This window comes from Malus sylvestris, chromosome 3, assembly GCF_916048215.2.
Source record: "Malus sylvestris chromosome 3, drMalSylv7.2, whole genome shotgun sequence".
Lineage (NCBI taxonomy): Eukaryota > Viridiplantae > Streptophyta > Magnoliopsida > Rosales > Rosaceae > Malus > Malus sylvestris.
Genome location: NC_062262.1, coordinates 22,750,646 through 22,766,558, shown reverse-complemented (window position 1 = coordinate 22,766,558; position 15,913 = coordinate 22,750,646). Strand labels below are relative to the sequence as shown.

Here is a 15,913-nt window from a genome sequence, read left to right as displayed (position 1 = left end):
CTTGCAACGTCCAAATTATCATCAAACAACGTAACTAAAGATGGGTCAAATGACCCCAATATCTCCCAAAACAGTCTTCAAAAACAACTTTTTTTTCTAAACACATGCAATGTAGACATAAATGTGAAATAAGTCTTAATATTGGTTGGAAGATAGAGGAGAAGGAGCAATCTGCAATATCACAAATGCACCATGACTAAGTTTTGCTGTTGCTCCAGTACACACACATTGTCATTATTTCTGTGTGTTACATTTATTTCCCTTCGCTTTCCACCCACCAGAAGGAACCAACCTTCTTTGAATGAATCAATTTCTCTCTCTCTCTCTCTCTCTCTCCCCTCATTAATTCTTCATGCTCCTCTCCTCCCATATCTCATAGCAGGGCAGGGCAGGGCGGGCAGGCAGGTAGTTGATTGTTATCTGCTCCAACCACAATACATGGACACATGTAAAGTTTTTCTCTATTTATATGTGATCTACGTTTTCTTTTATCTTCTGGGGTTTAGAAGCCTTGGCTAATAAGGTAGGATTTTATAGAAACAAAAAGGAAAGATGGAGACAGAGGCGGCAGGCGGTGGTCGTAGTGGTGGTGTTGGTGGCGGTGGAAGTGGAAGAGGTGCATATTTGGTGTGGGAGGATCTAAGTGCGGTGCTTCCAAACTTCAGAAAGGAAGCACCCACAAAGAGGTTGCTCAATGGGCTGAGTGGGTTTGCTGAGCCTGGTAGGATCATGGCCATCATGGGTCCTTCTGGCTCTGGAAAATCAACTCTTCTTGATACTTTAGCAGGTTCTCTCTCTCCCTCTCTCTCTCTCTCTCCTCTTTTGTGATCTTCCATGGATGAACACTGCACAGCAGCACAGGTAGAGGTAGCACAAAATATGCATGTCATTCACTTATATGGTTTCATTTCATCATCCTTTGTAGATAAAATCAAAACTTTTCACTTTTGTTGTTTATTTATTAAATAGTACTCCTTTGGCCAATTTATATAAAACCCCATTATTTAGGAAAGATTCTGGGGTTTGCTATGTAATTTACACTTGTTAATAATCTTTACACCACCCAAAAGTGATGTAATTTGGCCATAATTAACGCCTTTAGTGTTAACTCTATTTGTTCCATTAAAAAAAGGTTCTTTGTTCATTAGCTGGCCCCCCTTACCATCTATTAATTATTATAAGATGAGTTTAATTTAATAAATTTATTTCATAAATTTCAAAATTTAAATTATCTAACGACAATAACAATGAATAAGATGCCGAGCATTACCACTGTTTAACTGTTGTCAACAAAAATGCTTCCATATTAACCTAAGCTGGACTTAATTTGTCCAATCCAAGGGTGAAGTCTTGTCCCACTTGTACCCATTAAAGAGCCACCAATTGCATTTGAATGCAAACCAGACCTTGGCCGCTAGTCTTTTATTTCTTTCCCTTTCATATCATCACTGGTTATAAAGGAGGCAGATAGGCAGAAAGGAAAAATTGAATGCTGAGTTACAAGCAGCATGGCCAACAGGCATAATATTTTTCATTTTTCTTTTTTCTTTTTTCTTTTTAGTGTGTATTTATTCAAACAAGGTCCAAATTCCAATTACGGTCCTTGAGGGGAAGGCAACACTTTAAAACCATGAGAGTCCAGAACTAATTTCGTGTTTCTTTGTTATTTTTACTAAAATTGTATTTGTTTATGCGACACAGGTAGACTCTCAAGAAATGTTGTTATGACTGGAAATATTTTGTTTAACGGGAAGAAGAAAAGACTGGCATATGGCGCTGTTGTAAGTAATAGCTTTCTGTTTCCAGTTGCTTATATGGAAAATTAAAAAAAATTAAAATTACATTACGGGTTTGCTCTCGTTGAGAGTCGAACTCAAGACCTCCCGCTTACTAAACGGGTGCTCTAACCAACTGAGCTACGAGAGCAGATTGGCCTTCACTTTTTTATAAGCGTTACTACTACTCTCGAACAGAATTTTGTTGCTATTGTTTAAGCATATACATCCTCCTAATTCACTATAAACTGCGTGCAACTCCAGGCTTATGTCACACAAGAGGATGTATTGTTGGGCACACTCACAGTTAGAGAAACCATAACGTACTCGGCTCACTTGCGACTTCCGAGTAATTTTACCAGAGAAGAGGTTAAGAGCATTGTGGAGGGAACAATTATGGAAATGGGGCTCCTGGAGTGTGCCGACCGATCAATTGGAAACTGGCACTTGAGAGGTATTAGTGGAGGGGAAAAGAAGAGAGTAAGCATTGCGCTTGAAATTCTAACAAGGCCCTGCATATTATTTCTTGATGAGCCTACTAGTGGCCTTGATAGTGCCTCCGCTTTCTTCGTTATTCAAACACTTCGAAGCATTGCTCGCGATGGAAGAACGGTTGTTTCATCTGTTCACCAGCCCAGTAGTGAAGTATTTGCACTCTTTGACGACCTCTTCTTACTATCTGGTGGTGAAACTGTTTATTTTGGAGAAGCAAAGACTGCTATTGATGTAAGAGAGGGAATCTTGGCACCCTGTTTCCAGTATTTTTATATCGTCAATGAATGAGTTATTGAACCCCATTTTTCTTTTCTTGTGACTAATGCTAATTCCTTTTTCATTTTTGTAGTTTTTCGCTGAAGCAGGTGTCCCATGTCCTAGTAGAAGAAATCCTTCTGACCACTTTCTACGTTGCATAAATTCGGACTTTGACATCGTGACTGCCACACTGAAAGGATCTCAAAGAATTCGGGTGCGTATTAATTCTAACTCAGTTCTTTTACACAGGATTTATGCAACACGGTTATTCCATTTTATGTTTCAAATGAAATATTTTGGGTATTCTTTTCTCATACTAGTTGTATCTTTGTGTCTGAATTGGTAGGATGTACCAACATCAGCAGACCCTCTCATGAATTTGGCAACAGCAGAGATCAAAGCTAGGCTAGTCGAGAAATACAAACGTTCAAAATATGCAAATAAAGCGAGAGCCAGGATGCAAGAAATATCAGAAATTGTAACTTTTCCAACTTGAGCTCTTTAGTCACATTTCTTTCTGCAGTGTTATGACATTGATATGGCATTATATGCATTGACTTGGTATCACTGGAAACATATATGAAGTAGCCTATGTGTTGCAGGAGGGACATGTAATTGATTTGAAAAGTGGAAGTCAAGCAAGTTGGTGGAAGCAACTTTCAACCTTGCTGCGAAGGTCGTCCCTGAACATGTCTAGAGATGTGGGGTATTACTGGTTAAGGATAATCATCTACATATTTGTATCAATATGTGTTGGTACCATCTATTTTGAAGTTGGCCACGGCTATACTGCAATCTTTGCCCGGGCAGCATGTGGTGCGTTTATAACCGGCTTTATGACGTTTATGTCTATTGGAGGATTCCCATCTTTCATAGAGGAAATGAAGGTAAGTTAATGCAACACAGATATGAGTACTCATATAGCAATGGTGAAATAGCAAGACATTTCTGTGGTAGTTTTCGCCTTTTCATGCCTTGTTTTCTTCTTGCAAACAGGTGTTTTATCGAGAAAGGCTCAATGGGTATTATGGAGTTTCGGTTTTCATCATTTCCAACTTCCTCTCTTCATTCCCATTCTTGGTTGCAGTTACTGTTAGTACTGGGACTATTACTTATCATCTGGTGAAATTTCGACCGGAGTTTTCGCATTATGTGTACTTCTGTCTCAATATATATCTCTGCATTTCGGTGATAGAGAGCCTCATGATGGTTGTCGCTTCTCTGGTTCCCAATTTCCTAATGGGTATAATAACAGGAGCTGGAATCATGGTAAGAAGATACACTCAAATGTTTGATAAGCTTTCCTTATCTCCTTCCCGTCATCATGTATATCCTTCCTGGTGTATCCTCAATTACATGGTTGTGCATGCAGGGCATCCTGATGATGACCTCGGGTTTCTTCCGCTTGCTGCCAGATCTTCCTAAGCCATTCTGGCGCTACCCAATTTCATATCTCAGCTATGGCTCATGGGCAATACAGGTAAATCTTTGTGAACCATCTACCTCTGGTCACTACTTGTCACAATGATAATGAAGTGGAAAATCAGATGGTATTCATTTGCATTGTAATTTGACATGCAGGGTTCCTACAAGAACGATTTCATTGGCCTTGAGTTCGAGCCCATGATACCTGGTGAGCCAAACCTTACAGGCGAGTATATCGTCCAACATATGTTTGGGATACCAATAGACCACTCCAAGTGGTGGGACTTGGTTGCTATTGTAGCCATTCTTGTAATGTACCGGGTTCTCTTCTTCCTAATTCTCAAGTTCAAGGAGAATGCATCGCCGTTGTTTCAGTCACTCTACGCAAAGAGAACGCTGCACCACCTTGGTAAGAGGCCGTCGTTCAGGAAACTGCCCTCTGTTTCTTCCAATAGGCACCAACCTCTTCACTCACTGTCTTCTCAAGAGGGCCTCAACTCTCCACTGCAGTAGAAGAGGCATTGCAGGACTGAGTAACTAGTCACTTTTACTAAGAAAAAAATCGGATAAAAAAGTAGGGAGCTTCTGTTGGAGTTTTATATACAGAAACTGTTTGATGTTCTTTCTCTGATGGATGTCATTCAAGGAACCGTTCAGTGCCTAGGCACGCCTAGGCCGACTTTCAGAACACTTATTAGAGTTCGAACTTGTTCGTCACCCTAATCAGACGATAAGCACTATTACATTTTAAGAGCACATCACATATTTGGTGGTAAACAAATTTAATTTATATTATATACTGTTATTAGCACTTAAAAAATCTCATTATACACTCCTCACAAATGTATTTCTTTCTTATTATAGAAAGTTTGGAGTACAAAAAGATTTTTGAAGTGTCAATAACAATTCCCTATTATATATAAAATACTAATCTGATATGAGAGAAATAAATTGGCATTGTTAAGTTGTTTTGTTTGTCATCATAATAGTTTTTTATGTTATGTAAATTAAACTCATTAACAAGTCAACTATCGAGATCTATGTGGTGGATTGACATAAATATCAAAGTTTAAGGTCATCCAATAATAATACGTAGAGTGGTGAGTAAACTACACCTACTAATAGAGGGGAGGATGTGGAGCGCCTCTGCTTCCTCCCCTCCCTTATGCCTCGTACTCAAAAACAAACACAATGCTAAATGCACTTGAAGAACCTGAAAATGTGGTCGAGTTAAGAACTTAGTTCTCTCTTCTTAACATATTTACATCCCCATTACAATGTTTATGATTGATCGGCGCTTATCTAGGATACGATGACCTCATCCTTACGAAAGTAGCACACCATATCGTAAGACTCCAACAAACCACCGTTGTGTTGAACTCTCTTGAAGACTCACTTAATGTCTAAGTATGGTATGTATGATATGACAAATGAACTTGTATAAATCCCCTAAGTTAATTCACTTATGAGAAAATATAATGAGGCCTTTATATAGATGTAGAAGTGACTATTCAAAATAGTTGTGTCTTTTCTTAAAGAGTCAATAGTTGCATGTCTTCAATCAAAAGGCAAAGGTATGATGAGGCCTTTATATAGATGTAGAAGTCATACACCACACAACTTAACGTCCAAGAGTAAACTAGTAATTTCACGTCAACAGAAATTATTTTCCGGAACGGGCTATCACACAACATACCTCTAGCCCTTAAATTTTATATAAGGCCAAGTTAGTACAGTCGGGTTGTGAGACATGCATAAACAGGAGGAGTTTTCCCAGTCGGTTTCTCTCATTCTTTGTTGTTCAATTTCGTGTTGTGTCTTAAGAGCACATAATATATAAGGTTTGTCAGAGTTCGAAGATTGTAGTGCTTCACTTTGGAGTATAAATTTTTGAATACTGGGAGATAGATACCTATCGAATTACAAGCATAATAGTAGGGGCGAAATTCTATCTTTAAGACATTGCATTTATGCAAGTCTTAATCTCTCCAAGTTTGTCAATATTTCTTACTTTCTCTCTAGTTGTTTTATATTAATCTTATATACAATTTATGTCGCAATTTTCTTTATGATTATTACCATTGGGTTTCTTGTGTTATTTTCATATTTTTTAATATTACTCCAACAATAAATAATTTAAAAGTTATTTGGAATTAAAATTTTAGGTCATTTTGGTTCCAGTCCCTAATCAACCTAATTGTTGGACTGAAAGCTTGTTTATTTAAATATTTTGATCGAGGTCCTTAATATTATTTAAGAGATTTAACTCATGCATTTATGCATTAATGTCCCACAAATTATGAAATTTAAACAAATTCAAATAATATTTTTAAAATATACTAAATACTTAAAAAAATAAGTATTTAGAGTAACATTGTTGTTCACAAAATTATAGCAAGAAAATAATGTACCCAACCCACATAATTATTAACATATTTTAAAAAATAACTACTTATATATTTTAAAAATAAAATAAAATAAATACATATAATTAGTATGGTTACATTTAGCAAAATTAAAATGGTACAAATAAATTTAAAAATATGGGTACAAATGGAAATAAAACTTTAAAAAATATGGGCACAAAAAGAAATTAATATATGGGTACAAATTAAAACTAAAAAGAAAATTGGTACAAATTAAAAAAAGGGTTGCAAATTAAAAATGGGTCCAAACTAAAAATAAAATATATGATAAAAAAATTTAGCATGGCTAAATGTAAATATACCAAATGTAACATTTGTAACACTAAATGAATATATTTAGAAATAAAAAATATTTTATTATTGAAATAATTAATGACATTTATTAATACCTAAGAACCTTGATAAAAAATTGAAAAGGAATAAGGTGGTATTCCCGGCACTCGGAATGGTGGATAACCGTGATCTGCCACCAGTTGTCTCCTTTAAAAAAAAAAAAAAAGCTTTTAATCAATAGAATAGCAAAAAGATAAATGAAAACTTAATTTCTCTTAAAATTTTCAACACTTGGTTGTGATATGCTCAACACTTGGTCAAATCAAGACTTGTATTCACTTTTATGTGCAGGTGGATCATTGATGACCAAGTTCGAGTTTACAGATCCATCCATTGTTCCACAAGTTGTTTATGGCGAGATGCGATGAGTATTACTTTTAACTAGTGACTATTTTGTATGTTATTTGCATGATTATTTTAAGATTTTTATCATATCGTGTAGCTTTAGGCATTGTGATCATTTGACATTATCTATTTTCCCTTATGTTGGATTGTTTGGTCAAGTACTGATAGCTCGCAAGTGTTACGGGCCAAAGAAATAGTATAGCAGGCCAATTACGGGGTTGTATTCATGAGAATTGGTTAAGTTAACTTGTCAATTACGTTCAATAATTTACCAAACTTAAACAGAAAACTAAAACTTATTAACGCAGTCATTTTAGACCGATACAATAATGTATGGTTGTTAGACCTGATGGATGGGCCTTGAGAGAGCCCACAAAGTAATAAAAGATTAAGGTACTAGGCCCACAAGCAAGCTCTTAGACAGGGACAATGTCCTTTCATGCCCTCCTGTTTTGTGTGGTCACGGTTAAGTCACGTCAATATTTTATATTGTTTTTTTATAAAGATAATAACACAAAAACAAATAGTAATATAAAATGTTGACGTGGTTTAACCGTTACCACACAAACAGGAACACATGGAAAAAAAGAGGACAGACAATCCTTGTCCCTTAGACAGAGCACTAAGAGATGGCCACCACCAACGACTGATCCTGGACCCGGATCGTCTACCGACAAAAAAGGAAGGAGCATTGAACTGAAGTTCTTTCCGATCGCTCAAGCCGGTTGACATGCCTGACAACTTTTATCACGGAGCTCCAAGAATAGGTCTATCTTAATGTCAACACCAAGCCACGAGTTGGCCAACAATGGAGACGAAAGTCTATGAAAGAATATGATTGATGTCGGACTAATAGCTCGGCGGAAGTCCTTTCCAACCACCTTTTCACGAGCACTGCGCTCGTGGCATGTCAATCTGGAAAACAAGCGTGCGCAGATGTCACTTCTTCTCCATGTGTTAGGTGGGCAGTTGAGAAGTAGCCTTCATACAACGCCTACATGTACAACCCATTAACTAGTCGACTGTGAGGGGCTTAAAGACCCAAGACTTTTAAGGAGACCAATACTCCTTATAAACGGAGAACATAAAAACTGAACAAGCACTCAGCCATTAATTTGTACCGGTCATACTGGTTCATCTTATTCATAGATCCGCCAAAACGAAGGCATGATGTGTGCTAAGAAATGATTGTTGAATCGGAACTTAGTTTTATGAATCCGATTGGTTTGTTGGATTTTATTTTTATTTTTATTTTTTATCTTGTTAAACCATCTTACTACCCAGACCAGTAAGAGCATCTTCAGTGGAAATGTAAAATAAAAAATAAAAAATTATCAAATATAAATTTGAAGGCTTATGTGGCAATGTCAGATTTTCTTTTGCTCAATTCCATATGATTTTCCTTATTCTATTAATATTTGTAGGATCCACTATTCAAAACAAATCAATAAGAGAACTGTTATTAGCACTCCAAAAATCTCATTCTACACTCCTCACATCACAAGTGTATTTTTCTTTCTAACTATAGAAAATTTGAAGTGCAAAATGAGATTTTTGAAGTGCAAATAACAATTCTTATAAATAAAAACTACTTTTCATTATTTATGATTGGTGCATTACATGACCTATACTATAAAACATTTTAAAAATAGGGTTAATCTTAGTTTACTATTCTGAAGTTTCTTGATTTTCAACATTTAATATATCAAGTTTTTTTCATCCCAATTTGATACATATAGTCATAATTTTAGCACACTTTTATACATCCGTTAAATTTTCTACTAAAACCTCTGTTAACTGATAATGTGATGCCCACGTGAATAATGATGGGCATCACATGTCGATATGGGCCCACGCGAATATTAAAAATAAAATAAAATAAAATAATTAATAATTTCAAAAATTCAAAAATGTGAAAATTTTAAAAAATTAAAGTCTGATGACTCTTTTGGAGCTCCGAGGATGGGTCAAACTCTTCCCAATAAAACCACCTCACCCATTACCGCCACTCCAAATTCCTCACAACCCAAAACCACTACACCTTTCTCTTCCCCCATATCTCTAAAAACCCACAATTCCAGTCAAGATATCGAAGAAATTGGACCCTTGTTGAGAACCATATATATCGGCCCTTATATTTAGCCCATATACTTAGGGCTATGTAGGAGTATGCGTATAGTATGTATTCCTTATTTCTTAGGATGAGCTGTATTATTACCCTTCGACAGGTCATGAGTTTGGCATGAATGAAACAATATCTTTTCTATCTCTCTTTCTTTGTCTCTCTCTTTATCCATCTTCATCTCCCTCTCTTCTAAAGTCTGAACAGGGTCCTATTATTCGGTATTAGTTCCGTTAAGGTGCCAACGTCCACCGGTCTTGAGCTGGTGTACCAGTTCGAACAACTTGAGACCCAATTTCATGACCTCCATGATACTGTGACAACGTTTTCTACTCGACAAGCGGAGTTTGAGCAAACGATGGAAAATTTGCAAGCAATAGTGACCTCTGTTGCAGATACTTAGATCCGGCAATCCGATATTCAGGATTTTCAACGGTCCGTTTTAGAGGAGTTTCGTTTGCTATGCTTAGCGGCGAGTTCTACATCCTCTACCATGGTGTCGCAACCGTCACATATATCGCACCTATATTTGTCGTGCCCATTGAAAATCGGTATGTTTCAGAACGGATCTGGTGAGCCGTCAACCGTCGCATGTAATAAATTAATCATATAAAGAATGATTAAAACGTAATATTTCTCAGATTGAAGATCAAACTCTCTTTAGCGCAGTGTTAAAAGGGTTCTGATAACGTGTCGTAGGTATAATTTACTGAACAATTATGGAGCGGCAATAGGTAGAGAGAATGAGATAATTTACTAAACAATTATGGAGGCTTTAGAGAGGGATGCGGCAATAGGTAGAGAGAATAAGATAGATGTGTAATTGTGGATGTTTTCTATTCAAAATCATTGTGCATTTATTTATAATAGTAGAATATGTAAAAACTTTTTCCTTTATGATTACAACAATTAATAGGTAATCTACTTCTAATAGGAATATAAGAGATATTTTAGGATATATTAGGATTTACATAACCACATTTATAATCTAATAGGAGTGTAACCGATATCAGATGTCAAAATTGACAGCACACAGCAAATTGTTCAATCCACATAAACGGGCGGGCAACCTGGTGACGACGTCGTTGACATCGTCTTGTCATTCTCTAAAACCCTAGCAAATTACAAAACAAACAAGAACAAGAACCTCTCTCTCTGACTCTCCCTCCAATGGAGCAGAGATTAGCGAACGCATCGCATCAAACGCTGAACCAGAAGAAGTTCATCGAGACCGCTCTACTTGCCGACCTCCGAGCCGACGGCCGCCGCCCCTTCGACTACCGTAACCTCACCATCAAGTTCGGCAAAGACGAGGGCTCTGCGGAGGTGCAGCTGGGACAAACTCACGTAATGGCCATCGTCACTGCCCAGCTTGTCCAGCCCTACCGCGACAGGCCCAATGACGGCACTCTCTCCATCTTCACCGAGTTCTCCCCAATGGCCGACCCCTCCTTTGAGCCAGGCCGCCCTGGCGAGAATGCCGTCGAGCTCGGCCGCGTAATCGACCGCGGGCTTAGGTTAATTCCTTCCCTTCTTTGGTTATCGAATTGCGATAGTTTTAATTTGAGCTATACCATGTGTGTTCCTAAAGTTTGGATTACAATTTAGAGAAAACACTTGAAACTCAATACTTTAGAGAAAAACCCAACTTACTTTGTGACACTAAAACGAATTTCACAACTAAGAATCAATTAGAGCATGACAAGTGGACAAATGATAGTATTTTTTTTTCGCCAATTGAGCTTTTAAAGTGCTCTTTTTATTGTAATTTATAAAACTTATAGTTGTCCGGATGATTCTTCTAATTTACTATTTTAGAATCCATCTATAACGTTTTTTAGTTTTTCTCTATTATATTTAGACATGCTTATTATAGTTAGCGTATTTAAGCTTAAGGAGTCCTTCATCTGAGTAATGGAAAACAAGAAAGAAGTATATGTGCCTGTTTGGTTGTGCGTAAAATGAATGCATTTTGAAGGGTTAGAAATAAATGTGCAGGGAAAGTCGAGCAGTTGATACAGAATCGCTTTGTGTTCTTTCGGGGAAGCTAGTTTGGGCTATCCGTGTTGATCTCCATATTTTAGATAATGGAGGGTAAGCTGTTTATTTGGATATTGCATTTATATTTTGTTTCATTTTCCCGTGTATATATTGAAGTTTAACTTTATAGAAATAAAATGTGGACAGTAACCTTATTGATGCTGCTAACATTGCGGCATTAGCTGCTTTGTTGACGTTTCGGAGGCCTGAAATCTCCTTGGGGGGAGAAGATGGTCAGGAAGTGATTGTACATGCACCTGAGGTTAGCTACTCTCTTTCAGAGAATAATTAAGGGTGTCTTTATTGAGAGATACAAAAATATTCAGTGCTGATGATTTTAAAGGTGTAGTATTAAGTTTTGTTAAAAATGTCATGGGGATTTGTAGTGATAAACTTGATTTTGACGTTGGGCTGGTTCTGTTTGAAAACACTTAAATAGATCGAAAAGAAACAAGAGAAATGAGAAAATAAGATAGGAAGAATAATGCTCCACCAGAACACTTTAAGAGTGTGGTCTTCCTTGGCTTTTTTTAGAGATATACTATACAAAATCTTAGATAGGTCTTGTATGGTATCTTGGATTGGATTGGAGTGGATAATCCTCTAATTTCAAGGTGCATTGAAGGTGGAAGTGAATGGATTTTCATTTGGTGGGGATTAGGAGGGACTAGACATGAAGGAAATTCTGCCCTTTTAATCCTACCGTTTAGGGAGAATTAGAATGGATAAGTTTGCTTGATGAGTAATCAATCTTCTATACTCTAGTTGGACTTAATGTTTTTAATTTCTCCCTTCAACATACCTTGAAATTAGGCCATTCCAATCTAATCCTAGATACCAAACAAGGCCAAAGATTCTCTAGTCAAATCCTATTGAATTTCTTTGTGGACTGTAAAGTATCTTGAAGAGAAATGCCTAGTTGGAAATAGAGGATTTCTACTAACAAACGGGACCTAGACCCAAACAAAACAGTGGAAAAAGATTCATTACCAAGAAGTGCGATAATCTGAACCTATAAAGTTACCAGAAGACCTGTATATTGTGGTAATAAACATCAATTAACACTTTGACACTTGGTCATGAACTTTGCGAATCTAAACAGAGGGAGATATACATGTGCATATTGGTGTAAATGCTATTCTCACCAATGTTCAACTGTGTACACGTTAAAAGAAACAAAATGATAGAAGAAGAAAATTGATGAGATTTATTACTTCTATACATTATAACTTGAATAATCTTTTTTATTTCTTACGTATGGCCATGTGACAGGAGAGGGAGCCTCTTCATCTGATCATACATCATCTCCCTATAGCAGTAACCTTTGCATTCTTCAGTTATGAGAGTAGTGTGGTAAGCAAAATTTATCTCTCTGAACGTTTGTACTTGTTCAGAACTTGGAAGCATCCATATAGGCTTTTATCTGACTTTATTCAATTCCACATAGGTGATAGATCCAACCCATGAGGAAGAGGCTTTTATGGGGGGGCGAATGACTGCAACAATTAATGCAAATGGAGATGTTTGTGCTATTCAAAAAGCTGGAGGGGAGGGTGTCTTGCAGAGTGTTATAATGCAATGTTTGCGAATTGCTTCTGTCAAGGCTGGTGCTATGACAGAGAAGATCAAGAAGGCGGTGAGGTTTTCTCTCTATGAAACAGTCTTTGAATACTTGAGTTGCTCTCTTTTACTTGAAAAAGATATTAGCGCTTTACATAATTCTGGAATTATAAAATGAATTGGTATCTGTCATCTATATGACTGTTGTAGGAGGCAAATAACAGAATCTCATTTTTTTCTCTGAAGAACGCATCAGTGACATTTGTCATCAGTATTTCTTTAAAGGTCTCTTTTAAAAAGTATTTATGATCAGAATTGACTAAAGAAGTATTGACTTGAAATTTATATTTGGATATAACTTCATATGTTCATTCATCAGGAAAAGCGGTATCTGGTCAAATGTGTATCAGTATTCTCACGTTTTGGCTCCTTTCTTAGTTTTTCTACTCCAATTCAAATGCAGGTTGATTCATACAATACAGAAAGAGCATTACGGAAGATCAAGCGCCATACTTCTTCTGTTCCCATGGATGTTGATGGAGGTGCATCTAATATAGGTGTGCAGCAAAACTCTTCTTCTGTTAATCATATGGAGGGAATAAAGATGATGTCTGAGGAAGGAGTTGCAAATCAAAGTGAGGGTGCTGAAAGTGAAACTAAATTATCAGACAAAAAACAAACTAATAAGGGTAATGAAGATGCGAAGGATTTTATTGGAGGCCCCTCAATTTGGTATGGTTCCAATCTTATAAAAATTTAGGACCAATGAATGTGTTAAAATGGCTTTAAAAGATTTTATGTTAGTGGGCGCTTGCCAGTTTGCTTTGTGCTTCCTGTGCTCTATTGATAGTACTCCTCTTTTGTATAACCCCCGTTGTATGTGGGCATTCTTTTCGTAAAATTTTACTGAACTTCTGTACTTAAAGAACAATGCCTTAAGAGAACAAATTTAGCAAATGATTGGAGAACCATTTTAATTTTCAACGGACTGTGGTAGAAGCAGTTGTGGACCCAGGCCAAGCGAAAAGAAAATTCATTAATAAAAGGAACTGTCTTTGGCACTCCAAAATGGTCATCCAACAGTCCTCTTTTGTATTTTTATTAGGGAGAATTTGCACATGGAGAAGTAATTAAGTGAGCAAGTTTTTTTCTTTTCCTTTTGCAATGTAGAACCTGGGGTCAATTTCTGGGTTAGAGTTCTTAGTTTCCATATGCATTGGGTTTTTTCAGTTTTGATTTTCTCAATGAGAGAGAGATGGAGGCTTCAATGTCCCTATTGATTTATTCTACACTAGTTTATTTATTTTTTTCAATATTAATCTGTTTTTCTTTTTTCTCAGGGATCCTTACTCAAAGGGTGTTGATTCAGATTTTTTAAAAGCTTCTCTAGCCTCGCATGGTACTATTTTATGCCATCACTTATATGAGAAAGAAATTACCATTGTACATATTGCTGCTTTTTATCACTCCTATAGCTCATCCAAGAGATTATAAGACTAATTATGATGTTACTTTAATTGCTCATCCTTGTTGAATGTGGAATTAATTCATACAAATGGGGAAATTAATATTGGTTAGTACTTGCAAACGAAAAGGATCTATGTTAGATCTCTTTTTTTTTGCCCTTTTTGTCTACCTCAACTGTAGGAAATTTCATCTAACTTCCCAATTAAAGAAAAAAGATATCCCAAGACACAAATTAGCATTGTATTACTGTGCACAATTTACTTTTTATTGAGCATACGCTTTTTTTTTGCTCTGACATAATGAGAATGTTTACTAATTCATAAGATGTTTATTTATTTATTTATTGTCACTAAGTGCTCCAGTTTCAGCATACATATACTTACAAGCTCTTGTATGGATGCATACTTAGGGGAGGACTTTTATTTACATACATTCAGTCACCGATGCATACTTATGCATGCACATGCACATATATATAATAGATGGAGAGAATTCTCATCCATGTTAGGCATGATGCATGCAGGAATGTCAATGCCTAATAAGAAACCCGAGGACTCAAAGGGTGAGGAAACAACCTGTGAAGCCATGCCGGAGGAACCTCCTGAAGATATTAATCCAATGCCTTCACCCATTGAGGGAGCTGAAACTGCAGAGCGAACAACTCGAGAGAAAACCTTGAAGGATGCTGTGAAGCCCAAGAACAAGAGACCCAGGAAAAAGAAGGGCTCCTCTACTGGTCCAAGCTAGATAGATTTCTGCTCATGGCATGTATGGTGTTATATGGACATATTTTCTTATGCACGTCTGTATGCCTTGAATGTAGATAGCTAAATTTTGGAAAGCAAGGATACCTTGTTTCTGTACTCATAATGTTAGGAAAATTAAATATTTTATTTGAAAAATGCATTTTGGTGTTTTATGAACCCCTAGTATATTTTCTAAAACCTTTTTAAATAGTGCTTGCAATGTGTTTCTTTGATGTTCATAATATAATTATGAAGAGTGAATATGTGCTTTCAAATGCTTGGGTGAAAGGAGGATTTTGTTTTATGATATTTTTCCCAGTTTCTTGCTAATTGAAAGCTATTATATATGCATAAATGATTGCTTTCTGATCCTGTTGCTTGGAAGAAATGTAGGTGTTGCACTTCTCGATGGAATTCGTGGCAGGCAAAAGGAGTTGATCAGGTCTGTGGTCGACTGCAAAGTGAAGCAAGGGGATACATATATGACAAGTAAGTTGAGATACGGTAGATGACTGTCTACACTCGAGATTTGGCTTGACTAAATGCTTGCAATTCATTTCATGCAGCGGATCAGTGTATTCGTGTTTTGTTTGCCCTTTGTAGGTTTGTAGTGCAAATTGTACATGAGCGAGGTTTACTGGAATCACTCAAATTTTGTTGTTGCACACTAGAAAATGACAGTTACCTTGATTTAGTTGACGTTTAAGGTTGGTGTGGTTCATATGATTTGGCAGGTCATAACCAGTTCGATGTCAATGGCATTGATCGAACTGGTTACGCAACCATTGTATTTGCAAACTTTGGACCACTGATTTCCCGGCACACTGCCAAAAGTTTCGTAATTAAGGGCTCATTTTCGTAACTGTATCGTTTTGGACAATACTTGGCGGTACTCATTTTACTCACCAAGTTATGTGGCCC

At 36.7% G+C, this 15,913-nt stretch overlaps 2 protein-coding genes and 1 non-coding gene across 9 annotated transcripts; 2 read left to right on the top strand and 1 right to left on the bottom strand.

Moving 5' to 3' along the window:
• The first annotated feature begins 386 nt into the window (after positions 1 to 386).
• Positions 387 to 4,917, top strand: LOC126615741 (ABC transporter G family member 15-like). Its single transcript, XM_050283628.1, has 9 exons — positions 387 to 787; positions 1,702 to 1,781; positions 2,040 to 2,501; positions 2,620 to 2,742; positions 2,875 to 3,006; positions 3,131 to 3,415; positions 3,525 to 3,797; positions 3,901 to 4,008; positions 4,110 to 4,917. Exons 1-9 carry the CDS (start codon positions 553 to 555, stop codon positions 4,464 to 4,466), a joined length of 2,055 nt encoding a protein of 684 aa, XP_050139585.1. The 5' UTR covers positions 387 to 552; the 3' UTR covers positions 4,467 to 4,917.
• Positions 1,853 to 1,926, bottom strand: TRNAT-AGU (transfer RNA threonine (anticodon AGU)). The gene has a single exon. It is a non-coding gene; the product is annotated as a tRNA-Thr (tRNA).
• Positions 4,918 to 10,271: 5,354 nt separating the features above from the next.
• LOC126616446 (exosome complex component RRP45A-like) lies at positions 10,272 to 15,854 on the top strand. 7 transcript variants are annotated; one of them, XR_007621160.1, is made up of 10 exons: positions 10,274 to 10,696; positions 11,178 to 11,273; positions 11,367 to 11,481; positions 12,492 to 12,572; positions 12,667 to 12,855; positions 13,243 to 13,511; positions 14,120 to 14,178; positions 14,755 to 15,014; positions 15,386 to 15,481; positions 15,727 to 15,854. XR_007621160.1 is itself a non-coding variant. In XM_050284499.1 (9 exons), the coding sequence occupies exons 1-8, from the start codon at positions 10,350 to 10,352 to the stop codon at positions 14,991 to 14,993; spliced, it is 1,395 nt and encodes a 464-aa protein (XP_050140456.1). In that variant the 5' UTR covers positions 10,273 to 10,349; the 3' UTR covers positions 14,994 to 15,014; positions 15,378 to 15,854. The 7 variants fall into 7 exon arrangements, 5 of the variants coding, with proteins under 5 accessions (XP_050140459.1, XP_050140456.1, XP_050140455.1 ...); XR_007621159.1 differs by lacking the exon at positions 15,727 to 15,854 and adding an exon at positions 15,596 to 15,698; XM_050284499.1 differs by having other exon boundaries at positions 10,273 to 10,696; positions 15,378 to 15,854.
• The last annotated feature ends 59 nt before the right edge of the window (positions 15,855 to 15,913 follow it).

Bases quoted from the DNA above. Each gene is read 5' to 3' on its own strand.
- LOC126615741 (XM_050283628.1), top strand. From the start codon at position 553: ATGGAGACAGAGGCGGCAGGCGGTGGTCGTAGTGGTGGTGTTGGTGGC. The intron at 3,007-3,130 runs GTAACTTTTCCA...TATGTGTTGCAG, and splicing joins TGCAAGAAATATCAGAAATT to GAGGGACATGTAATTGATTT. The intron at 4,009-4,109 runs GTAAATCTTTGT...TTTGACATGCAG, and splicing joins ATGGCTCATGGGCAATACAG to GGTTCCTACAAGAACGATTT.
- LOC126616446 (XM_050284499.1), top strand. From the start codon at position 10,350: ATGGAGCAGAGATTAGCGAACGCATCGCATCAAACGCTGAACCAGAAG. The intron at 12,856-13,242 runs GTGAGGTTTTCT...ATTCAAATGCAG, and splicing joins CAGAGAAGATCAAGAAGGCG to GTTGATTCATACAATACAGA. The intron at 13,512-14,119 runs GTATGGTTCCAA...CTTTTTTCTCAG, and splicing joins ATTGGAGGCCCCTCAATTTG to GGATCCTTACTCAAAGGGTG.